The sequence below is a fragment of the Hydra vulgaris genome, chromosome 02 (genome assembly GCF_038396675.1).
Source record: "Hydra vulgaris chromosome 02, alternate assembly HydraT2T_AEP".
Classification (NCBI taxonomy): domain Eukaryota; kingdom Metazoa; phylum Cnidaria; class Hydrozoa; order Anthoathecata; family Hydridae; genus Hydra; species Hydra vulgaris.
In genome coordinates this window covers 49,290,199-49,316,904 of record NC_088921.1, presented here as the reverse complement: position 1 = coordinate 49,316,904, position 26,706 = coordinate 49,290,199, and the positions used below count along the sequence as shown (strand labels likewise).

The 26,706-nt window shown below is 28.8% G+C and overlaps 1 protein-coding gene across 3 annotated transcripts in view; it reads left to right on the top strand.

Annotated features, from left to right (window-relative positions):
• Positions 1–25,656, top strand: part of LOC100207134 (glutathione S-transferase) — a 37,851-nt gene extending 12,195 nt beyond the window's left edge. For all 3 annotated transcript variants that reach the window (XM_065791227.1, XM_065791228.1, XM_065791229.1), the window contains exons 3-5: positions 4,239–4,286; positions 4,394–4,480; positions 25,088–25,656. In XM_065791227.1, the coding sequence (XP_065647299.1) occupies positions 4,239–4,286; positions 4,394–4,480; positions 25,088–25,542 (590 nt within the window). In that variant the 3' untranslated portion in view covers positions 25,543–25,656. The remainder of the gene's footprint in view (positions 1–4,238; positions 4,287–4,393; positions 4,481–25,087) is intronic.
• The last annotated feature ends 1,050 nt before the right edge of the window (positions 25,657–26,706 follow it).

The window sequence follows — 26,706 nt, the reverse complement described above, 5'->3', positions numbered from 1 at the left end:
AAAAATCATTATACAAAAGGAACATTCCAAAAAGGTTTGAATTATTTCTATATTGAAAACTTTTTTTTTTTCACTGAAAATTAAGTAGCAAAGAAGAATCCTTTTTTTTTTAGAAAATACATTCATACTAAGTAATTTATCCTAAGATGTGTTCTATTGGCTCAATGACATCAGATGCATGCAAAGGCATCTGATGTCATTAAGCCAATAAAATGGTTGTTGTGATCCCCATTTAAAAAACATAAAAGAAAATCACAAGTAAGTAGATGTAAAATTTAAATATTTTATTATATATACTTTTTTAATTCATATTTTCCAAAACATAAAACAAAGTTTTAAACAATTTTGCAGATAAGCTTTATACAATTCAATTTTATCGTAGTTACGATAAAAGAGTCACAAGTCATGATGAGAAGTAGTTTGAATATTGCTCCTGGGAAGAAACTTTGTAAACAAAAGATTGCCAGAAAAGAAGATCTTAAAGAAGAGAAGCAATCTTAGGGTGAACAAGATGAGGATTTTCTAAAATCATTATTCAAATTGAAAAGACAGGAGATCAATGAAGAGCTCAAAAGTTTTTATATATCTCCTTTAAAATCTCGTTCAAAGTCACCAAAACATATACTCTCAGAAGGAAAGCGAAAAGTTGCATGCATTAACGAAATGGGAAGTAACGTTACTAGAAAAATTGAAAGTCAAGTCAATGTTCCCTCAAAACTGTGTTATGAAGCAAATAACATGAAAAAGAAGGCTGAAAACTTTGATGAAGTTATGAGCTTGATAAAAGAAAAAATTCTATGTTCTGACAAAAGGACTATTGTTCAACTTCATTGAACACTGGCACCCCCAAGTTGGTTGGTATTAGAAGTACAAAATAACTTTGCAGTAACAGAATACCAAGCAAAGATGGCTAGACAAGTTTTTAATAAAAAAGGATTGTTAGCTATCTCTCTGTTGTATAAAGGTAAAGTCGTATGCAAAGAAAAAGTCAAAAATGCCATATTGCTAGTGGATGCCTTAAATATTAGACTAAAGTATAAGGATTTACTTTCGAAAACTGTTATCTCAGTAGAAAGCAAAGAATGCATGCTTGCACAGTGTAATAATTGTCCTGTAAAGAACCCCTCACCAAATATTTGTAGGAGATTTTTGGAGAATACGAAGATAATTTTGAGATACACTACAAGCAATTGCAAACTACTGATCATGCAATACTATTGAGTTTAACAGCAGATCTTCCAATGTTTCTTGAACTATTAGCATCTTGCTTTGAAAAGCTACAAGCTCATTCTTTTATTGCTCACTCTCAATCACAGTACCTTAACCAACTAAAACAAAATATGGATCACGCAAACATTATCATTATTGGTGACTTTGCTTAAAATTATGCTTTTGTAGTCCAAGATGAAATATAGAACTATCATTGGAACACCCAACAATGTTTTTTTACATCTATTAGTGATATACTATAAAGATGATAAAGGTGTACTGAAACATATTCCTTACTGTTTTATATCAGGCAGCTTTATACATGATGTAACTTGTGTACAAAATATTCCAACTATTCATACCAATAATAAAAACAAAATTTTCCAATCTGTTCAAATTACATTTATTCACTGATTGTTGTGCAGGACAGTACAAAAATTGTAAAAGCTTTTACAATCTATACCAACTAGAGAGCAAATTTACCCTTAAAGTTGAATGGCCATGTCCCACGGAAAGTCACAATGCAATAGGATTGGCAGTACTGTAAAAAGGTTAACATCACAAGAAAGTTTAAAACCACCATACAGAAACCAAATTCTCACATTAGAAGCTGTGTATGAATTTTGTGTTTAGAAAATCAAGATTGTTAGCTTTTTTTTTTTTTTTTTTAGATTAGTCACCTCCCCAAGGCCCGAAGGGGGCCACTACAGTCGAGGAGGCTACTCATTTTTTTGTGTTTTTTATTTTTTAGTTATTATTCGTGGTGCAACCCTCTCTCAACTCTTTAACTCCAAAACACGAACCTTGCCGAGCAAGGGCACTGCGCGGAGAAACTAAGTTGAGCGCGGTACTTCCAAGGACGTGGTGGGAGTCGAACTCCAAACCTCTCGCTGACAAAGCGAGCGCTCTTACCATTACACCACTACCGCATAACTTCATTTACATAAAGGGATTGGACTTTGTATTGTAACCTGAAGAGCAAAATTGTAACCTGAAGAGCAAAAAGAAAGGTACACTGGTGTAAGAATTCTACCTGGTACTCTTAAACTTTAAAAAGAAACAAGATATTTTTTAACCTGATACTATCACTTTAGGAGGTTATGAACCTGTAGTCTATGATGATAAGTGGTGGATCGGCATTGAACTGCCGATCCACCACTTAACCTGAACTGAAACTAACCTAGAAGAAGTTGATGCTAAAGTTAAGCTTCTCCACCCAAAAGGTCCATCAATTACTTTAACTGGCCTGAAAGAGATTACTACTGTTTTATTCCCAACATCAACATATTGAAAAAACTATCTGGTCCACAAGCTTGCTCTATTTTCAGTAGAAATTGTGTTTGAAAATGCTGGAATAGAAGAAGTAAAATGGCAACAATATTGTGAACTATTACAAATACAGTCAAAATAACTTACATTTTTGATACCTATAAAAATCTTGTATATTTAAATAACTTTTTAAATTACAATTGACTTATTTTTATTTTATTTACAAATATTTTTTACAAATTTCTTGAAAAAGTGATATCTTTGAAATTAAAATTTTATATTCAAAAAACTTTTTTTTTTTTTTTTTTAATTTTTAACAGAGCACCGCCGAAGTGCATTTAACCAGGAAGTTCACGCCTCCTTCCTTACTGTGACGCGAAAATTTGTCCAGAGCTCGTTTCGAACCTGGATCTCCTGCTTATAAAGCAAGCGCTCTAACCACTGCGCCACGTCCGCACATTACTGGCCGCAAAAACTCAATCACATGTCAATGTTTCTTGCCCTGAAATTGTAAAGGAGTATAATAAGTGGGAGGAGTTACTTAGCTAACATGCTAATACCTCTTTATCGCACCCCAGTAAAAGCTAAGTGGTGGTATTTAAAGGTGATATTTCATTGTGTAGATATCAGTAAAGTCAATGGATGGACTATAATGTCGTTATGCTGATCAATTAAATATACTCAAAACAAGTCATTCACTGTTAAAATTTATTTCCAGTGTGGCTGAAGCTCTTATATCTGCTGGAAAAGAACTATCTTCAATATCGGTTGGTGGACCATTAAAGGGATTGGTTGATATTGATGAAAGTACAAGTAAACGTGGTTGTAAACCTTTAGTACCAAACCCAAAGTGTGGATGTTTGCTATGATTGCATAGGTCATTGGCCAGAATATAAAGATTCAAAAAACAGGTGTCAATTCTGCAAGACTGGATTTAGTCGGGTATATTGTACAAAATGCAAAATAGCTCTTTGCCTGACTCACAGCAAAAACTGTTTCCATGGGTTTTACAAAAAATAACTCCTTCGTGTATTTAGAGTGGTAAAATTACATAACATATTACTTATTAGGAATGAAATGTATGTAGCCAGCAATATTTTTTATGTTTATGTAATATGTATATGCAATATGTTTTATATTGGTTACAATAAATTCAATAATTTTTACTTACTTTTCTTATAAATTATATTGGTACTGACTAAGCATAGTCAAACTTATTGTGCTATAAGACTAATCTTAAGCATGTTCTTTAATTATGTTAATGACATAATGAATGCTTTTTATCATTATGGTATTCTTTATACAATTATAGAAAATTTATACATTTTCTAAAATATATTTTTTTTAATTTATAAATATATATAATTTAAATATATATAAATAACTACGAAAGGCCAATGTTGCCAAATGGCAACAATTGTTTTTAGGATATTGCTAACGTCAGCAAAAAAAATATTTATATTTTCTATTAATTTAACCCTCAACTGTTGTGAAATTATCATTAAATTTTATTTTTAAGTAACTTTCATAATTTGGCCCATAAAGGTTTGATAGTAAATTTTAATTGCTTATAATATTAATAAATTTTAGAAATCGATTTATTTATTTATTTACTAAAACCTTTTTGAGTGTGAATTATCTATAAATTTATTTTTCATTTATTTCTATATTTCTCTTATTATTAGTTTATCAAGACTTTTGTTTTGAATTTATTTGTAAAAATTAGAATTTTTGATAATAACTTTAGTTACTTTTTACAGTACCTGCTATAACAACAAGCAAGGGACTGCAATTTGCGGATAGTAAAGGTATACAATTTGTTTTTTTAAATAATATAAATTAAATAAAAATAAATTATAAAATAAATGCTCTATTTTTATTTCTGTAGATAAATTTTTAAATTTTATTTTTATAGTAATAATTCAAGTTCTTGGTCGATCAGTTGGATTGGATTGTGATTGTGCTGATATTACAAAGTGTGACACAATTGCAGCTGGTGTTAGTAAGTTTTTACCACTTGTTTAGAGATACTGATTTAAGTGATAATATGCTTAGTAATTTTACTTTTGATGTATTCCTAGCACATTCAAATTTGTGTGTAATGTATATGTAAATAAAATGCTATCCATTTCTGGGGTGTTAATTTGTCTTCACAGTATACTATTGTTTAACATACTTTACACATTTGTAAGCCTTCCCTGGAAGTGTCTACGATTGCATGCCTTGTTCGTCCATGCCTAAAGTAATGTTTTTAGACAACTTGACCAGAGAATAAAACAGCAATACTCAAAGAAAAGAAACGAAGGGGAAATAGAAAATCTAAATAATATAAGCTAAAAATTTGAATATTAAAAAAGAAAAATGTTTTCAAAAGAATAATATACCTAAATATTTTACTATTTTTGTTTTCTTATTTTTAGGGCGTTTGTTATTTTCCACTACCAAAATTAAAATTTAGCAAATTTTTCATGTAAAAGAATAAAATTGGGCAATATAAATAGTGAACGGAAACTTTTGGCTTCGGCCAAAACCGAAATTTCTGCTTCAACAATTTTTTTACTTTTCCTGTTTCGGCCGAAATTTCGGTTCAAACCGCAACCGAAATGAACCGAAACTTTTAAAAGATTTTTTTTAAGTTTTAATATAGAGTGGGATCATGACAGTTTCCTAATTGTAATCGTTTGTTAGTAAATCAATTTTTAATTATAACAATTGTAGATATTTTAATTGAAATCATGTTACATAATAGTTTTAAGTTACTATTCTCAAATCATTCTTAAAATGAATTAACATTTAAGTAAAGCAACTCAAACCAATAGTTTCATCAAAAGTTTCTCAGTGCTAAATTTTACAATGGAAAATAATCGATAAAAAACTGGTTTATGGAATCATTTTACCGTGACAGGTAGTGATTTCAAATACGGAACTTGCAATATCTGCAATTTGAAAATATCTCGTGGATCGCACAATCCAAAACTTCAATCACTTAGCGGACTTTCATCACATTTAAAAAGTCGTTTACTCTAAAAAATCTCCTAACTGAAAAAGCAATACTCACAACTACCGGCAGTCCTGAAAATATACCAACTTCAGATCAAGTTGAGCCTATTACAATTAAAAAAAGAACAATACCCTTATTTGACACCAGAACAAAACGACAGAGGGCTGAAATGTTGGAATTTGCAATGCCTTGTTGGGTTGACAATATCTCAAAAATTGATTCAAACTCCGAAGAAGGTCTGAAGTTTCATAGATTTATAGTAGAAAACAACATTAAAAGCAAAGTTTGGTTTGGCAAAAGTAGCAAAGAGATTCCTTAGACCTCGACCAACATCTACCAAAGCAAAAAGGTTGTTTTTAACTGCTGGAGACATTCTTTCAAATGAAAGAAACAGACTTTTGCCAGAAAACATGAAAAAAAATGTATTCCACAGAGAAAATACTTCAATTATTACCTTTAATTATTGAAATGTCTTGACATATTATAGTTTTTATCAAACTATGTTTCATGGTGATTGCTTTGGTATATTTAAAATAATTTTTTTTTTGCTTTAATTTGGTGATCATAAAAGGTTCAGGGATTTTAAACATTCTTTTTCAAATAAATGTATTTACCGCATTGAATGCGGTAAATACATTTATTGAAGAAACCATGTTACTATTTAAATTATTCCGTCATTACAAAATTTATTAATCAAATAATATATTTTACAAATAAATAGCAATTTATTTTCTTGTTTTCCTATTATATAATTATTAAGAAAAACATCAAATATAGAAAAAACATTTTTAAAGGCGAAAAGACATCGAAACAAACAAAAAAAACAAGAAAAAAATTAATAAAATTTCTCATAGCGTATATAGCAAATTAGTTTCTTTTTTATACAGACTAATAAAAATCGTGAATAAATGGCATATCAAAACTTTCGATTGTTGTTAAATTGTTATAAAAGATAATATGTTTTTTTCATCAACTTGTATAAAATTTGGTAGCTAAAAACAATAATAACTCTAAAAAAAAAATACAAAAGTTTTTCTTTTTTTAACTTTCTTTTTTGATTATTAAATTTTCTAGTTTATTTAATTAAACTTGATATTTCGTTACAATTTTGTTTCCTTTTTTAAGGATAGGTTGTTTTTTTTAGTAGATAAGTTTAGCTTTTTGCCACGAATTATTGAAACGCTTTATAAGTTAAAAAATGTGAACTGCTCTGGTCAGTTTGTCTAAAAAAATTACTTTGTGTGCACACGCTTCCCGAGAAGTGTGTGCAATTGCACACACTTCTTGGGAAGGCTTGCATTTGCTGCTTTTTAATTATTTTTCTTGTTTATTTTCTGTAATAACTAACAAAAACATTTTCTGGTCTTCAACCCATTTGTTTATTATTATCTTTTACATTTTCATATAAATGTAAATAAAGTTTAAAAAGATGCCATTTGATTAAGTTTATACATAAATGTATATTCAGGGTGTTAGCCGAGTATTTGCAAAAACTGGCATAAGCGCTCTAAAAGAATATGTAAACATTGACAGAAGCGCATCAAGTTTGAGTTTTTTGAGTTTTATTAAAGTGCTTATATATTTTCTTTTTCGTATGGAATTTTTTTCTTTTTTCTTTAGTTTTTAAAATTTTCTTCTTAGTATTATAAAAGAAACACTAAGTTTAGCTTAGTGTTTCTTTTTTCAGTGCATTTTCTAAAGCATTTCTAAAACATCTAAACAGTAGTGGTCAAGTTGTCAAAAAAAAAAAACAGTACTTTTTACTCAAGTAGAAGTACTGTTACTTTAGTGAAACTTTATCATTCGTTAAGATGTTTATTTTTTTAGTTTAGTTTTTTTATTAGTATTTATTTCTCTTTTCAATTTAAGGTTGGTTTATTTTTAATTTTAGCTTAGGTTTACATTTGTTTATTCAGCGCATTTTTTAAATGCTCAGATTTTCAAAACTTCCAAAGGCCGTTGGCCAAGTTGTTAAAGAAAAAAATTGCATGGTCGTATAAAGTGTGCGACTGCACATGTCTCCTGAGAAGGCTATATATAATTATATATATCCATAGTTCAGTAATGTTTCATGCAGAGAGATTTTCTCTAAAAAGTTTTTTCTATATTACTCCGTAATTTTTTTGTTACTCTAAAATAATCCTTAAATAAAATGTAAATTTGAATGTGCTTTTAAAATGAATTTTAAAATTCAATAAATGTAAATTTTTTTATCTCTCTTTTTTCCTCCTAAATAAAATAATATATAAAATGTATAAAATAAAATATAATATTCTGAATATAAAAATAATGAGATTTTGATTTATCTTTGATTTTTTTGAATGACTTAAAATTAAACTGAATTCAAATATATTTTGTTGTTGTCTTGTATCACTTTATCAAACAAAGATATTTGCAAATCTTGTTTGCTGATGCAAAATCTGCTGCTGGCTTGATCTTGCATCAACTAGATTTGACTCTTAGAGCTGTGGTTTTCTTAACAATAGCTCCTATTCAATCAACCATTCTTTTTCCATGATTTGCTGCAAAGAAATGCTAAAAGGATTTTTCTTGAAACGTTTTTCAAACACAAGCATTGCAGCTATAATGGTTTAGTTTTTAAATTGAGACGTGGCATTGTAGCTGAGCATGTGTACCTCTTTGACTTGATTAGAAATAAACTGAAGGATTTTGCTGAGTTCAACTTTGATGTGCTGATGCTTTTCCTCGTATAGCTCAAAACTTTCTTTTAACCTATAATATAAATAAAATATTGGGATGTTGCTCATTTTTCCATCAGATAATTGATTCCAAGTGAAATCTTTTTTGCTGGTTGATGTTTGGGAAACTTCATTTTTGTTACAAAAGTTTACAACTTCTAAAATGTCTTTTTCAGAATGTCCATACAGCTTTGAAGATGCTGGAGGTAGACTCGAGGATAGATTGGAGGATTTTCTTTACAAGCAAAACTATTTAAAAGAATAGAAAGAACTTCAGCTTGTTTTTCCTTTGCATTCGTAGTACTTTTAAAACCTTATTCAGTGTTTTTCCTCTTGGTTAAATGAATTTTAAATGATAAGCTTGTCTTTGATTTAGAATATTTGAAACTTTGATATGAGATTGATTTAGAAGTTTTCTTTTTAGAGTGTGACTTTTTACAGTTCTTAGTTTGGATTTAGTAGAACAAGATGCTTTTTTATTAGGATCGGTTTCCAATTTTTTTCAATATCTCTTAGATCTTTCATGGACATTTTTTTCTTTTTAGCAAGACTTCAAGAAACCTAATTAGCTTGATATTCTGCATAATGTTTTTTTTTTCTAAATTGAATTCCATTTTTTTTAAATTTATAAGAAAATGCAAACAATAATTCAATATTTTATAAATATTTACTGATAGCACTTCACAATATTAAAATGCAAAACTTAATCAATTGAAAACTACAACAAAGTCCAAATTTTCAAATGAAATTGTTGAATTATTACAACTCTATTTTTGAAAAAGCTAATTATCCTGTTGATCAAATGATGCAACAGCTATTAAACTAACACCTGTTCCATAAAATTTGAGACAAGGTTTGGGTATTAGGCACATTGAAAACAATCATTATAAACTAATTAAAAATTATTATTTATATCCAGTTGCAGGATCTAATAAACTTCCTGAGAATAAATTTCAGTATAAAAAAAGTTAAATACATTAATATGTGTAGTAGTCATTTACCCCCCAAAAATATGTGAAGTAAAAAAAACTTACAGTTTTAAATATCCACTTTGTGTTCCAATAGCTAACAGCTTAAGTTTCGAATCATATTTTGACGTGGAAACAAAATCATAATAAATTGAAATCAACTTTTTAATAAATTACCCCTTAAAAAATTTTTTAACAATTGGACCGTCCCTTAGCAATATACTAACATTACTTAAAAAATTATATATTTATTTTGTACTTGTTCTTCCGAGATCCCCAGTTCATAAAGAAGCCTTCTCTGAGCTGCTAGTTTTACTCCAAGATGATTATACTCCACTAATTCTTCCTGATTAAAACGAGGATAACTACAACATGTATTAGTTAATTAGGAAATGTTCTCTGGTAAAAAACTGCCATCACTTTGAATTTAGGTAAAAATTTGTTAATTTTTTGTTTTGTTTTTTATTACTTTTATACCAAAGTTTTTATAACATTTTATGTTAAGCTACTACCAAAGTATTTTTTTTTTCTTAAATTATATTGGCTGACCTTGAGATTTGTTCTACATATAAGTGTCAGACTAAGCTAAAAATTTTAAGTCAATCAGAATAAAGATAAATTTTAGGAACAGTTTTTAGATTTTCAGGTTTTTAGTATATAGTCATGCTTTTTCTTAAATAATTCAATTGATTTTCGTTAAACATGATTGTTTAAAAAGTTAGATTTCTTTGAATTTAATATATAATTTGAATATAGTTAGTTTATTAAATCTCTGACAGAAATCTAACTACCAGCTGGTTTCAGAACCAAAGTTTTTTGGAGCCCTCATTAGGAGATAACAAGAAGAGTTATCTCCTAATGAGGGTACAAAAATTGCTAACATGAATAGTAATAACCAGTTTGCATTTATTTTATACAGTTTTTTGCAATTCAGAGGTTGAATTCATTTATTTAGGAGGTTTAATTCATTTATTTCAGTTAAAACTTTTGTAACAAAAATGAAGTTTCCCAAACATCAACCAGCAAAAAAGATTTCACTTGGAATCAATTATCTGATGGAAAAATGACCAATATCTCAATATTTTATTTATATTATAGGTTTAAAAAAAGTTTTGAGCTATACAAGGAAAAGCATCAGCACATCAAAGAAATAATATTATCATCACAAAATAATTTAAATTTGCTTTAAACTTGAATGAAAACTTAAATAAACACAATAAAAAATTTTTTTTTGGTGTGTTCTTAAAATTAAATATGCAGAATAGGAAAATAAAAATAAATTTATCGCAAGACTCCATATCTTCGAATTTGATCGGTCTGGTATTGGTACCTTGTACCAGCTTTTGTACAGCATTTAGGTCAAGTCTACTGGTACAATAACGAATCCGACACTCAAGGTGTGATATATTATTTGTAGACCATCCATTCTTGTACACATCCCTCTTAAGCATTGTTCAAAAATCCTCTATAGCACGAGCTTCTGGTAAGTTTGCTGGATTGTCTTTTTTTTGAACAAATGGTATCTTCTGGGTTTTTAACCATTTTGTTACCGAATTAGTATAGTGAGATGTTGCTAAATCAGGCCAAAAGATATACTTGGTGTCTCGATAATATTTATTAATAAAAGGTTGCAAGCGCTTTTGTAAACACTCTTTTAAATAGATCTCGTGGTTTACCGCTTGGCCAGAAGGAACAATGTAAATAGATGTGACCCCTCGAGGGGAGATCATACAAGTAATTTTTCTTCAAATTTTGCAACATCATAATACTTAACAATGTCTGGTGTCAATTTTTGATCATTTGAATAGTATGTATTATTACCAGCCAGTGTGCTATTCAACAAAGTAAAGTATGACTCATCGTCAATAATAAGTTCATGGTTGCAATATTTTGAATAAGTCGACCACATTTTCGGCAACCCCAAAGCCTCTGTTCAGGAGTTCTGCTTGGTCTTTTTTTTCTTTTATAACAAAGAATAGGCTTTTTAAAGCATTTTAAGATTCGTTCGATGGTGCTTTTGCTACAACCAAGTCTTCTAGAATCTTTTGAAAGTGACACACTTCGATTGTTAAACGTTTTCTTTAATTTGATGCGGTTGTTTTGTGTATTAAGAGTAAGGCCTTCTTCCACTTCCAGCTTTACGACCCAATGGTTTATTTTGATTGTGACTGTTCATATATCTATAAATTGTAGCTTTTGAGTAGCCCTCCATCTTGAAATGGTTCCAAACAACGTGTTTTTCATCTTCATGTTTTGTTTTTTTAAATTATACATACAACTTTTCAGGGCTTGTTGATTTGGCATTTTAAATTGTTATCTAAACAAAAAATAATCAGAGAATTTATATGCTAATTGAAAGAGGAAGGAAGAGCATTTGATTTGATTTCATTTGATACCATAACTAATTATTTTATAAAGCTTACTAATTAAATTGCTAATTCAAGTTAGTCTCAAATTTTATGGAACAGGTGTAATGTTAGTTAATTTCATTTAGAGGTTGCTATCTTGAAAAAAATTTGTTTTTTAATTCTTTTTTCAACTTTAAATTTGAATAACTTATAATTTGAATAAAAAATAATTAATTTCATGTTATGTATATATTAACCATTATCAGAATAACATTTGAGAAAATTTTTAGAAAAATTGGTTATTTTCTAGGGGTTTATAGGCTGTATTTTATGATACAGAAGCATTTTTTAAAATGGAAATGACCAAAAATGTAACTAAAATTCAATTATTAAAAAAGTAAAATTAATAACACAAGTTATTAATTTTACTTTTTTAAGTTTATTGCTATAAAGTATTAATTACTTTTGATTTTAAAATAGATGGATGATAAAATAGATTGGATTCAAAATAGATTGCTTTCTATGTTGTTCAACAACTTGCAAAAGAAATTGATATTGCTCTTAAATTTGTGCACACTCACGGAAATCACCAATAAGCTTGGTTCCTCTTTTGGTGCACTTTTCCAGTTTGATAATCTTTGAATAATGTCTAGTCTTATGGATTCATCTAGAGCTATTCTTGAAAATGATCCAATTAAAAATATAATTTTAAGGTTTAATTCAATGATGAAAATGTTGGTTTCCCTATTAAATATTTTTTATTCTCTTGGGATTAAAAAAAGATTTTTTTTAAAAAAAAAGCCTTTATTGTTCTGGTGAAGTCTGACAATTTTTCAATAAATAAAGATAAAATAACAAGCTCTTCTATTAAATACCAAAGATGTCAGTTAGTTGTCCCCCAAAGTAAATAAGAGTTAATAACTCTATTAAGTCATAGTAGCCTTTTCATGCAAATGTTTTTGTGTCAAAGCATGGGTAATCCCATTTAAGAATTAAATTTGATTAAATATTTTGGATTTGTTATCAGTAGGCCACTCAAAAAATTAAAGTTTGAGTAATCAATAACGATTCTTAAAAATTCAAATTTGGTATCGTTTTAAAAGAGACAATCATTTAAAAAGAGACATTCTGGACATTTGCTATTTCTTTATAATGCTGCAAAAGCATGTTTAATGTGTAGCTTGTTATGGCGATGGCAATGTGCTAGCGATTGGATTGGTTCAGAGTGATTGGAAAACTCAATTTTGATTAAATTTGCAGCTTCTTTTTTAGTACCTGTGTTGCTGGTTTTTGTATTGAATTATATACCAACAATGTTTTCCAAAATGTCCCATTCTTGCACAAGTTTCATCGCTCCATTACATTGAATTTTACCAGTTGAGTTTTTAATTAAAGGTACACCAATAAGTCTTGGCCTGCAAGTTAAAAGTTAAATTAATTTTTTTGAAATCAACAATAATAAATATACTTATTTTATACAAAAAATGAATATATAAAGTACTTGTTATGAGATCTGCTTAAAAAAACTGCTACATGTTTTTTATTATAAGTTGTTGCTAAATGAATATGATTAGAATGGGTTTGTTTATCTCTCAGTCAGTTTTATTTGATAAAATGTCTTGTCTGCATTATGTCTTTGATGATGTGCGGTTAATATTGACAGAGACATTAGGTTAACCTTATCGGCAAACTGATAAACAACATCTGAGAGCTGATACTTTCAGTGAATTTGTTAAAGGTTGTTTTCTTTTCTTTAAAGGAGTAAATTCCATATCACTTTGATCTTCTTTATCAGCACTATTAAGAAATTGATTGTCTGTCATGTGACATTTTCTGCTACTCTTATGATCTTCATATAATGCCCAATCCTCTTTCCATTTTGGTTTTTCTGATATTAGCAGCTGTTCATATGAAATGTTCTGAGTTGTTTAAGTTCATCACAAAATCTAACTTTTCCAGCTTTAACATTTCAACTTGATTGCTCAATTTTCTTCGTTTTTCCTTTACCAATTCAATCAGATAACAAATGTTATCTGATTGAGTTAGTACTCCAGCTTTTTTCCAAAATTCCTTAAGCTCACCAAGAACATATTTAAAAATATCTATTGCAGAATTAAGTCGCTTTTTGAATTAAAAAAGTAAATGAGAGTATCTACATATATAACATAACTTCTTTTTTTGGTCTTTTTTAACAAAGGCTGCAAGCAACCGCTGTAGTTTGAGTGTTACTAGAAAGCGAAGAAGAGATTTAAAAAGCAAGTTGACAGAAGACTTTTATAACTTGTAAACAAAAAAACAGGAAAGAATTTGAAATCATTGATGTTTTAGGGAGAAAAAAAAAGTTTTTTGATCAAAAATAGTAAAAGGATTTTACTTCGCTGAAACAAAGGGCTAGGCGCTAGATTGCTAGGCGCTATATTGTGTTTAGTAGTTAGCGCAAGAGATGTGCTCACTCATGGTAGTATAGAAAGAAATCCAACCTTATGATGATGGGATAGAGGTTCAAATTTAGAAACTAGAGTATGACCAGCTAGGTTTACTAAATGTTTTTGGAACTTGTTCAAAAGAAGAACCAGCCTAAAATATGATAACATTCTGTATAAGGACAGAATAAAAGTTTATAGTTCTAGAAAATCGAATCAGCAGAAAGAAAGTGGCAAGCTTGATACAGATAAGTAAGTTTACAAGATACTAACTTTGCAATAGCTTGAATATATGGTTTCCATTAGAGTTCAGTAGTGAAAAATGATCTGAGAAATACAATTTTCAATGGTCTTACATGCTCTTTGTGAGATAATTATAGATTATAAAAATTCTCAGTATTGATGGCTTTTATTCTTTGGTTTTCAAAGTCTCAAATAGTCACATGATTAACATGACCAATAGTCACATGATTAACATGACCAATAGTCACATGATTAGACTGGCATATGCTTTTGTATTAGTTTACCTATTTGTTGTGAAATCAGATTTGAATCTCAGGATTATTTATGTACTTTTGTTTAGCACTGCTCCATTTCTTCTTGTTCTTTATTGTTCTTCTCAAGACTACACTCTTTTTGTTAAATGTTGGTTCTGAATAAATTGATCAAACCCTTTTTTTTTATCAATCTACTATTATCTTTCTCAATCTTTTAACGAGATACAGTCCCTAGCCACAATATTATGATCACCTACAATTTTTGTGTATTTTTAACTTCAAGGGTTTGTAAAAAGTATAAAAAAAGTACAATTGCAATATTAGTTATATTTTATTGATAAAATATGTTTCCTTAATAATAAAATAATATTTCAAAATCAATATACACACATTTTAACAAACAATTACTCTTTTTGATTGCATATCATAAAAAAAATAATAATATTTTGTCATTCCTCCTTTCAACGAAATGACTTTAGTTATTCGGCCTGGCATACTTTTAATACAGTTCATTGCTGCTGTCTTAATTTTTTCATTGTGGTGCCAATGATCAAGTAATTTTTCAATCAAATCCCTTTTGTTTGTTGAAACCTCGTGAGAGATTTACTTCTTGAGAATGTTCCACAAATTCTCAATCGGATTCAGGTCTGGAGAGTTCCCTGGCCGATTTAAAATGGGGATATTTTTTGTTTTAAGAAAGTTTGTGATCCTTTTAGCTTTATGGCATGGAGCACTATCATGCATAATTGTAAATGTATTGTTATTTGGAAACCATTCTTTTATTTGGAGGATAAGTTGGCACTCCATAATCTCTTGATACTGTATTTGGTTCATCATCCCATTGAAAATATATAGTCTTCTTTTGCCTTTACCATTAATAACTGACCACACCAAAACTTTAGTTGGATGTTTAATAGTTTGTACAATGCAATCTGGGTGATATTTTTTGCTTGGTCTTTTTCAAATGAAGGTGGCTTTGTCCAACAAGATCTCAAAAGTTGATTTGTCGGAAAAATACACCTGAAAAAATCAGCTAGAGGCTTCCTCACTGTGCACTCCGAAACTTGTATTCCAGACTCTTGAACAAATTTTGACAGAAAGAGGGATAATTTTTTTCAATTTTCCAGACAAATATCTCTTATGATCCTGTCTGTCCTGGGAGTGGTTTTACGTTTTAACCCACTCCGTCCTTTCCTGTTTGGAGAAAGAGTGATGTCATTTTCCATTTTGTGTTTGATTTTATTGACAAAAGGTTGCAAAACTTTACACATTTAGCACTTTCCCATTGTGAACGCTCTGAATGGTGTAAAAGTGCTTTTACTTCTGAAATTTTGCTTGGACTTATGTCCTTACCCTTGCACATTTACAACCTATTACACTAAAAACGTTAATAAAATGATACCATATATTAATTCTTGCTATTTATAATAACTTTATAAAATGCATTAAAAATAATAAAACACTTTTCACTCAAAAAAAAGCTGTTAAAAATTTAAAAAATGTGTGACAGATCAACAACATTTTTTTTTTAAATTGACAAAAATTCACATTGCTGACTTAAAACACACCTAACTTCACATTGGCCATGATTATAAAGAAATTTTCTCTATTTTATTCGATAGATGTCAGTATTGTATAATAAGTTAGTAATAATAATACACTCACCTTAAAATTACTTTAAAAATACTTTGAAAATAAAATATGTAGAAAAACTGAGCTAATCATAATATTGTGGCCAGTGACTGTAGTTAACTTTACCTTATTTGATATATTTAAATCACTTAAGTTTACTCCTTGACTTGTTTCTTGTCTTTCTGGGCCTTGTGTTTAGTTTCTTTTCATTCTTCTTTAAGTGGTACATATCATGCTGTGATTTTACTAAAACTTTTATTTCTTACGTTTTCTACATCATGTTCATCATCCTACTTTAAACTATTATTTTAAAGCTGAATGGAATTCTTTCATGATTTTCTTTGTGATGGTCCTGTGGCTGCTGTCTTTTATTTCTCCTCTGATAATTGCACCTCCTATGTAATCTCCTAAATTGAAACACATATGTAAGCTTTTATTCCTTTTTGTTGGTTTTAAGTCAAGCCTCATTCTTTTTTTTTTTTGTTAATTTACCTCCCCAAGGCCGAGAAGACCACTACAGATGAGGAGGCTACTTATGGGATTTATGTATTCTATATATAAAAATTATTTCCCACAAAAAAAAAAAGCAAAAAAACTGTAATTTTTTTGGGAAACAAAAAAAAATGGGCAAAATTAAGAGTAAATTCTCCTAACGTTTGAGAACAAAACTTTTCAGACGATAAACAGTTATAAATAAAGCAATTTACAAAAAAAAACTACAAAGCTCTGTGGTTAATAAAAAACTATTTATTAAGTTAATATGTAAATTAATTAGTTTTTATTTGGATTCGTATAAAATATTGATTTAAAAATGAATTAGCTTACTAGTTATCTTGATAACAAATTTTTTTTACCGTACAGCTGTTTTGTATTAAATTACATACTCATGTTTTTAATTGGATAAATAACATAATTAATTACATTTAATTATGCTATTTATGTCATCAGTAGCACTTTTCATGACAAGTGGGGACCCTTAGCGTCTAAGGCCCTAAGTCTAAGAGTCTGGAGGTCATAAGTGAAGGCCCTAAGTCGCTTTCTGTTTATCTTATAAATTTCATTTTTAAAAAGTAATACAAGTATTATCAAACAATGTTTAAGAAATTACATAACATGATCGGCCCTTTTTGGAGTCACTCACTTGCTTCGGTCCCTTCACTAGCTCAGGCCACCCATCGTCACAGAGATTTATCATATAAATTAAATTTTTTAAAAAAAGTTAAACCTTATAAATAGTTATTTACCTTTTTAAATTAAATGAAGAGTTTGAGAAACAAATAGTTAGTGACAGCAATTACTCAGAGATTACTGAAACAGAAGAAGAATTAGTATTAAGGTTTGAGACTTGGAAAGATGGAATTGAAGCAAAAGGGCTTAAGATAAACACGAATAAGGCAAAAGTTTTTTTAAAGTCAAGAATGAGTGAGCAGAAAAGACTGGGCCATGTGTAGTGTGTTAGAGAGTTGGAGCAGAAAATACTGGGAAGTGGCCATGTGGAGTGTGTAGGAAGAGAGTTGGAGCTAACTCTATAGTTTTTACAGTTTGTACACATTAAATGTTTCATAAAAGATGTAGATATTGAAGAGATGTTCTCTAAAGATTGTTGGTTTTAAGTGTAGAAAATGTACTTTTGGTGAGTATAGAGAAAAAGTTAAAAAAGAGATTGAAATAAAAAATGGAGAAAAGATAGAGTGTGTTAGTAAATTTTCTTATCTTGGAGATACAATTGGATCAGCTGGTGGAGCAGAAGAAGCATCTAGGGCAAGAGTGAGGTTTGCTTGGGCTAAGTTCCGAGAATTATCTCCACTTTTTACAGCAAGAGCTGCTTCATTAATGATTAAAGGAAAGTTCTACAGCACATATGTCCTGAGTGTTATGATGTATGACAGTGAAACATAGGCAATGAAGGTTGATGATGTCCAGCTTTTGGAAAGAACAGAAAAAATGATGATAAGATGGATATGTGGTGTGACTTTAAAAGACAATAAAAGCAGTGATTATTTAAGAAAAAGATTAGGCGTTGTGAGTATATCTGATTGGGTGCGTCAGGGAAGAATTAGGTGGTTTGGGCATGTAAAGCGTAGATGAATGGTTATCAGCATGTAGAGAGTTGAAAGTTTCAGAAAAAAAAGCTAGAGGTAAAAGCAGAAAAACTTGGAAAGAATGTGTTTCAGATGATTTAAAAAATCTACATTTAAGGAAAAAAGATGTTCAAAACCGTGTATGTTAGAGAAACAGCATTATGAGAAAAATCCAACCCATGCAAGCACGAAAACAAAGAAGCTAAAACCATGATGATGATGATGATGATAATGATGATGATGATGATGATGATGATGATGATGATGATGATGATGATGATGATGATGATGATGATGATGATGATGATGATGATGATGATGATGATAATGATGATGATGATGATGATGATGATGATGATGATGATGATGATGATGATGATGATGATGATAATGATGATGATGATGATGATGATGATGATGATGATGATGATGATGATGATGATGATGATGATGATGATGATGATGATGATGATTACTAATTTAACTGAGACAGCAATAAGATTTAAGGTTAATGATGCTGCTACAGCTACAATAGCAACAGCTACTTTAATTGACAATGGAATAGTAACTAAGAATAACAAATCTCAGATAAAAACAGAATATAAGGTGTTATGTTAAAAAGCAAGTGGCTAGTTTAATTAAAACTAAACATTATCCATAGGTTTCACAGCTAAAATTAATTGGTGTGGATGGCAAGAAATACGAAAATTCGTTAGTCTATGCGATGAAGTACAATGGGTATTGTATAGAACAACTCATCATCATCATCATCATCATCATGGTTTTAGCTTCTTCTGGTGTTAAAAATAGTTTAGTTGTCCGATTAGAAAAGATTTTTAAACGTAGCATTCATATAGTGGGTTGCTTACTTCACCATGGTTAGTTACCTCTTTGTCATGTTATATCTGGAAATAGAAAAATTAATGATTCTAAAAACTGTATAGGCCCTACTAGTAAACAAGTATTTAAAATCAAAAATATTTAAAAATTGCTTTTAAAAATCTTCAGGATCATTTATGCTGCTTTTTTCAAGAAAAATTTCTAGATGCTATGCTGCAAGACCATGAGAAAGTTGTAAGAGCCCATGCTCTCAATCAAGTTCTTCAAATTATGCTATTCAAGGAAATCAAGATTTTAAACAAAAAATCAAAGCTAAGGCAGTTATAGCCTTGAACTTCAGAGTTGAAGTTTGGAGTTTGTTGATGTTAATGTTGCTTGATATTGATGTTGCTTCATTACAATTTGAGCATCCTACTTCATTTTTTATTACCTCATGTAAGTTACAACTATTCAAACTGCAAGAAAAATTTCTTTCACTGATCTGCCGAATAATTCACAGTCGGTGGAAAGAACTGTAAAACTTTCACCTGAAGCCTTAAAAAAGGTTTACGGAAGGGTCAAGAGATATAACCGCATGCTGGTTAAAACCAGAGCAGAATGGAAACCAAGAGAAATGCGATTATTTTCTTCAATTAATTTTATCATCTTTTATGTTACAAATATATACTGAAAATGACAAACATTTCTTTAAATTACAGTTTGTTGTTTCTTCCATAAAAATAAAAAGTTTTTGTATGCAGTAATAAAATGTAAAAATGAGATAAACCATGCGCAGGGTGCAAAGCAATGCCGGATTAACCCGGGTTCCTGGGAGCCTAGGCGGCCCGGCCCCCAAAAATTAGGGTATCAGTGGGGCCCCCGATTTTTAACGTTTATATTATTTTTTTAATTATATATGACTTGACATTCTAATTTTTAATCAAATTAATCCCATTAATTTCTCATGTAATTAAAAATAAAAACTCTAAACTTTTAAAAAAAAGTGCGAACTTGAACATGTTCGAACTGTATTGGAAAAAAGTTCGAACAATTTTTATCTTTTTTTACTTACTTGAAAAAGTGAAATAAACGGATACAAGTTAAATACTAAACTGCTTAATTATTTATCAAGAAATGCGAATTGACATTTTGATTTGAATGTTTTATTTTATTTGAGAACAAATCATATCACTTAAATTAATAGTTGTTTTTTTTTTTATTTTTTATATTTATTGGTAAATATGTATTAAATATTTTATATATTTTTTGAAATATTAGTTTTTTACTTCTTTTTTTTTTACCACTAAAGAATTATAAATTAAGATTACAATTTTTTTTGCAATAATTGTACAATAATGTACAGAAAATATCTAAGCGGAAATTTAAAACGCAAACTGAAAAAAAAAAATGTGACAGACAGCAAACAACATTAAAAAAAATCCCAAAATTGACTAATTTTTTCCGATCTCCTGATAAAGCATTAGAGGAGAATCAATGTTTGTCAACTGAATCAAACCCAACTGCAGAAAGTTCACAATTGCAGAACATAACAGATAATTCTTCAATGAACAATGTATCGGTGTTATCCAATTCAACAGCGCAGCAAGAAAATGTATCATATAGCAATGTAAGAATACCGTGGAATTTAAAGAAAGGAATAAATAATTAAATTTATTGTTATTATTGTTTTTACCATTATTATTATTTCTTTTGTTATTGTTGTTATTATTATTATTGTTATTATTTTTGTTATGAGTAATATTATTAAACGTATTATTATCTTTAATCGTTAACTTAAGCTGCACCGTTGTTTTTTGTTTTAGTCCAGTTTGTTAATATGTCAATCTGACCCAGCATTGTGGATGGATTTGAAAGAAGCACAGCGCTCCTGGATTTCTATAAAAGAAATTCCTGATCAAAATGTTGAAGACAAAATGTTTTGAAAAATCTAAAAAAGTAACAAAAACCAAAATAAGGTGCTGCTCTCTTATCTATTTTTCTTTTAAGTTGAAAAATGGTGAAATTCGAAAGAGAGACTGGCTTATTTATTCACTATCCGCAGGAAAAATATTTCTTCTGCTTGCTTTTTTAAGATTCAGGCAACAATTTCAGATCTGGATTCAACGACTGGGCACATGGACTGCGTTTTATACGTAGACACGAACAAAGCAAGCAGCATTCTGATGCAGTCCAGTGCTATTTTGGAAAAGTTACATTAAAAGGAAAGATTGATATTTATTTAAAACAGCAGTTGGAGGATGAAAAGCGTTACTGGAGGGAAGTTCTGAAAAGAGTTGTTGAATGATTGAAGTTTTTGTGCAGTCGAGGTCTAGCTCTTAGAGGTGATTCAGAAGAATTAGGTGACTTCAGTAATGGAAATTTTTTCGGGGCCTTGGAGTTCTTAACAAAATTTGATCCATTCCTTGCTAAACACTTAGAAAGTCGAGGAAACCATTTTCTTTGGGTTTTTCCAATCACTGTATAACTTCTGTGCTTCTTCAACTCACAGATGGCAGACAGTTTGTTCAGATCTTGTAGGTGGTGCTGGAAAGGACAGGAAAGTTATCATTAAAAGCCTGAGTGGGACAAGGTGGTCAGCAAGAGCCATTTCTACTAAAGTTTTACATTCAAATTACAATCATATCCTTGAGACATTAGAATCAATTATTCTGGATAAAGATGAAAAACGTCAGACACAAACGAAGCCACTGCATTTTTTAAAAAAATGAAAACTTTGGATGTTGCTTTTATGACGGAGCTATGGCACAGAATAATGTTACGATTTGATGCTACTAGTATGAAACTTCAGGATAAAACTGCAGATCTGGATCTTGGTGTTCGATTGCTTAAATCTCTTTTGGAATATGTGGCGTAAGTTCGTGAAAATTTTCTCAAAATTTTCCTAATCAGTACAAGCATGAAAATAAAAGAAAGAAGTCGTGCAAATAAGGGTTTGGTGAAAATAATAAGAATGAAGCGGTTCTTAGTGGCAATGAAAAATTTAAAATCAAGTTTTTTTTCCCAATCATAGACAAGTTGAAAATGTGCTTAAAAGAAAGGCTTTTTGTTTACGAGTCTGCAGAGAGAAAGTCTAACTAGTTTTCAGATCATGACCGTTCCTATCATTGTTGCTGCTGCCAAATCCTTGTGTACGATTTATCCTTCAGACTTAGATACGCAATTTCCTGATGAAATTATCCAGTTTTCCAAGTTCATGGCAAATGAGAAGAATATATCAGCACTTGAATGTTCACAAGCAATTCGTAGGAATAAGTTAGAATCAGTTTTTCCCAATGTTTACATCGCATATCGGATTTTTCTTACTTTTCCCATTACTAATTGTAGTGCAGAGAGAGCATTTTCAAAAATGGCAATAGTTAAGAATGATCTCCGTTCCTCAATGTTAAATGATTGTTTAAATGCTCTTTGTTTAATGACAATTGAAAGAACACTGTTAAAAAATATAAATTTTCAAGATGTTGCAAGTCCAAATTATATATATATATATATATATATATATATATATATATATATATATATATATATATATATATATATATATATATATATATATATATATATTATATATATATATATATATATATATATATATATATATATAATATATATATATATATATTATATATATATATAATATATATATATATATATATTATATATATATATATACATAATATATATATATATATATATATATATATATATATATATATATATATATATATATATATATATATATATATATTATATATATATATAATATATATATATATATTATATATATATATATATATATATATATATATATATATATATATATATATATATATATATATATATATATATATATATATATATATATATATATATATATATATATATATATATATATAATCACGTTTCCGAAAAAATTAGCTAATTTGGACTTAAGGTAATTTTGGGAAATCACGTCAAAGTTTTTGACTCTTTACGTGATACAGATATATATCTGTATCACGTAAATCCCAAAGTGAGACAATTAGGTTCAGAAAAAAAAAGTATGTTTAGACAGTGGCTTATTGTACAGTTTCTATTCTTAATTGTAATCATTTTTTATAAAATAAAATAAAGGTATTTCCATTTTTTCACACACGGGTCTGTTTTTATCAGCTTTTCCAAGGCAAAACTATTTGCAAAGAAATTTTTCTTTTGTCCAATCGATTTTATTTTGTTGCTGAAAAATGACATTCATAATTTCTGTTTTTAAAAACTCAGAAATTCCTCTTTTCTAACTACATTTTGTTGCTGTTGTAAATGGACTAATACTAGAAAGTTTCTTATTTTAAGAGTTTTTTTTCAATTTTTTCAATTCTAAATTTTCAATTTCAAGTTCTAAAACATTCTCAAGAGTTTATAAAGTTTGTTAAGGAATCGTCCATAAATTACCTAACGCTAAATTTTATAATAAAAAAACAAAAAAGCTCGCAGAGCCTCAAGTTAAATAGCAAATCAAAATAACGCTTTAAGTTTAATGAAAATCGCTGCGTAAAAGGCCTTAACATCTCCTACTTTTGTTTTTTAAATAAATTTAGCGTCGCGTAATTCATGAACGATCCCTAACGTGGTATATACATTTCATTTGCAAGTAAATGGAATTCCATTCGGTTGCGTGTGTAAATTGAATACTTATTTAAACTATTGCTCTTATGTGTAGATAATGCTTTTTAACATTGTGTTATGTTAATGCGATATGTAGATGAAATAGTATTGAAACTAATAATAAAATAGATTTTATATTAAAAAGTATCTTAGTACTAAAAGCTTCTTTAGACTTTAGGGCTTCTAGTATTTTTCTATTATTAGCTAAGTCTTTTAAATAAGAAACTTTTAATATCTCATCTTGAGTCCCACAGCTTACTTTATATAACACAGCTATATTTTTACATGCCAAAAATGTAAAATGGTTTATGAACTACTTTTGGGGAAAAATTTAAATTTTTAGGTTCGGGGAACAATCAATTTCGAACCCATTTTGAACACCAGAGACTGAATCAAAGGATGGAGCTCTTGGACACCAGAAATCAGGAACAAATAGAGATTTAAAGTTGGAGTTTTTTTAGGATTTTTTAGTAATTTTCGTCAAGTTTTTTCATCAGTTTTTTTCTTTCATTTAAGAAAGTGTTGAAGTTTTTTTAGATTATTCATAAGATTAAAGAATTGTTAGTTAATCGTTTTTTATGCAAGTTCAAATCTAAAGCTATAAATTATACCTATTGTTTTTTTATTTTTTACGAGCGATTTGTAACAACTTTGTATTAAATTTATGTTTTTTTCATTTTGGTAAAAATATGTTTAACCGTCAATTCAATTTAAAAGAAGCAGAAGTAAAGAACTTATACTTTTAAAACAATTAAATAACAAATTATCATATAAAAACTTAATAAAACTAAGTATACCTGAAAAAATAGCTCATAGAACTTTAATTGTTTTAATGTTATTTTTATTGGAATAATGAGATTAACATTGAATAAGAGCTCAGGCCCAATTGATAGTCATGCACGGTTTCCTAACATCAAACACATTTTTAAATCATCAACATCCTGCTATACAATACACAATTGAAGTTGAAAACGAGACAAAATCATTCAACTTATTCGATATATGTATATATGTATGTATGCATGTATGTTAAAATGTATGTATATGTGTATATATATATATATATATATATATATATATATATATATATATATATATATATATATTTATTTATTTATACATTTGTATATATATATATATATATATTCGTTATTGTTGTTGGTATTATCGTCGTCATTATTACATTAATACTTTAATTTCATTAATTAATACTTTATTTATTTTAATTACACTTAATTAATTAAACCATATATTTGTTAAGTGATTTTCTACTAATTTTTTATTGCTCTGTTCTTTTAAGAACATTGAGCACTCTTTTTGTAGAATACATTTTTAAATTGCATTTTCATCAATAGAAGTCATAGATATCTGAGGATATCTATGATTTGTGATATACCCGGTTAAATTAAAAAAAAAAAAGATTAAAGTTTCATTGATTAGAGTAAACGTTAAATGATCTTTTTAATAAATTTTTATCTTTAGATGATCTTTACATGAACAGAAGTAAGGTCTGGAACGATCCAAATTTTTCTTATTCGACTAGAAACAAGTTTATAAATGACATTTTGTTTACATGGCTAGGCTATTTTGAAAGACTGGTGCCTAATTCTACTAGTGAATCTGATGGGATTTATTTTTCAAGCGAACGACTCACTTGGGTAGATTATCTAGTGTTTGAATTAATTGAAAGTAATTGTGACTTAATTAGTCAGACAGCAGTAAAGCAAAATAATCCTGATTCTGTAAATGAGCAAGATGTTGTTGTGAACAATTACACAAAGGAAGATGATGAGAAATATGAAAATATAAAAGATTGTCAATCTTTAATTGAAAACTTTCCTAAACTTAATACGTTTTATAAAAGTTTTAGAAATAGGTCACGTTTGAAAACTTATTTGAATGGTAACAGACATTCTCTTTTTATTCCTTTACCTTAAATAAAGTGAGGTAATCTAAATTTATTTGTAAAATTAGTCGTATGATAAGAAGACGTGTTATGTAATAACGATGAAGAAGACGTGTAATGTAATAAAAAGTTTTCGTCATTAAAATGACAGCTTTTTTTTATGAGCTAATCAACTTTTTAAGTTACTGAAAAAAATAAAGAGGCTATGCGGATTTTTCGTTCTTTACTTTTAATCCCTAGTTTTTGAAGAAAATAGTTTATTTTTGTCATTTATAAATGGTACAAATGCTTATTATTTTTTGCATAAGCGTTAGGTTTTATCTGTGGCAAAAACTTATTTGTGATAAAACGGTTAAAAGTCAATATGATTGGTTAAAAGTAGGTCAATATGACATGAGTAAAATAAAAGAACTTTGTTCTTTATCATTTTTTTTTTCTTTCTAAGGCGGCACGAAACCTTAATTTTTTTTCAATTTGTAATTTTACTCAGTTAATTTTGTTACTCGTTTTCTAGATAGCCCTAGTTACTTGCCTTTACTTCTTGATTTATGTTTTTGTCTCTAACCATGTTCTTCTTTAGGCGGCCTAGAGAAAAAAATGGTTAGAGATGATTAGACTGGATTTCCTTAAAACTTTTATCTCGTACTTCTTTTGCATCAGATTGACCTTATGATTGCACTTTTCACAAACTGCTTTAAGCCTAATTTCCGCCTAATTTACAACCTTTTGGAATCAGGCAGACATAGAAGCTTTTCATGGGTTTCAGTTCAATCTGTCGCATGGTTTTCTTCATGTTCAGCAATATCTAACTGTAGTCATTTCTTTTATTTTATCCATAAAAAACTCTGGAGAACGCATTTTTATCATAGCACAATTAATGCAAAAAAGTAATGCAAATTAATTAAAATTAAGAAAATAATCAAAATTAAAAAAGTTATGCAAATTAATGCAAAAAAAGTATTGACTGACATCCATTATTCTTACACTACTAAATCTTGTATTTTATCTGAGTAGTTAGGCTCTTGAGACTTGCAGAAAAGGTTAAGTAATATCATTAACAAAAGCGAATAAAGAAAAATTCTGTTTCTTATACAAGGGCCTCATCTACCTTTCCCAAAGATAAGGTACAGCTGTTTGCAAAAAACTTTATCTTTAGTTCATCTTTTCAATCGAAAAAACGCTATTTCTGTCATCC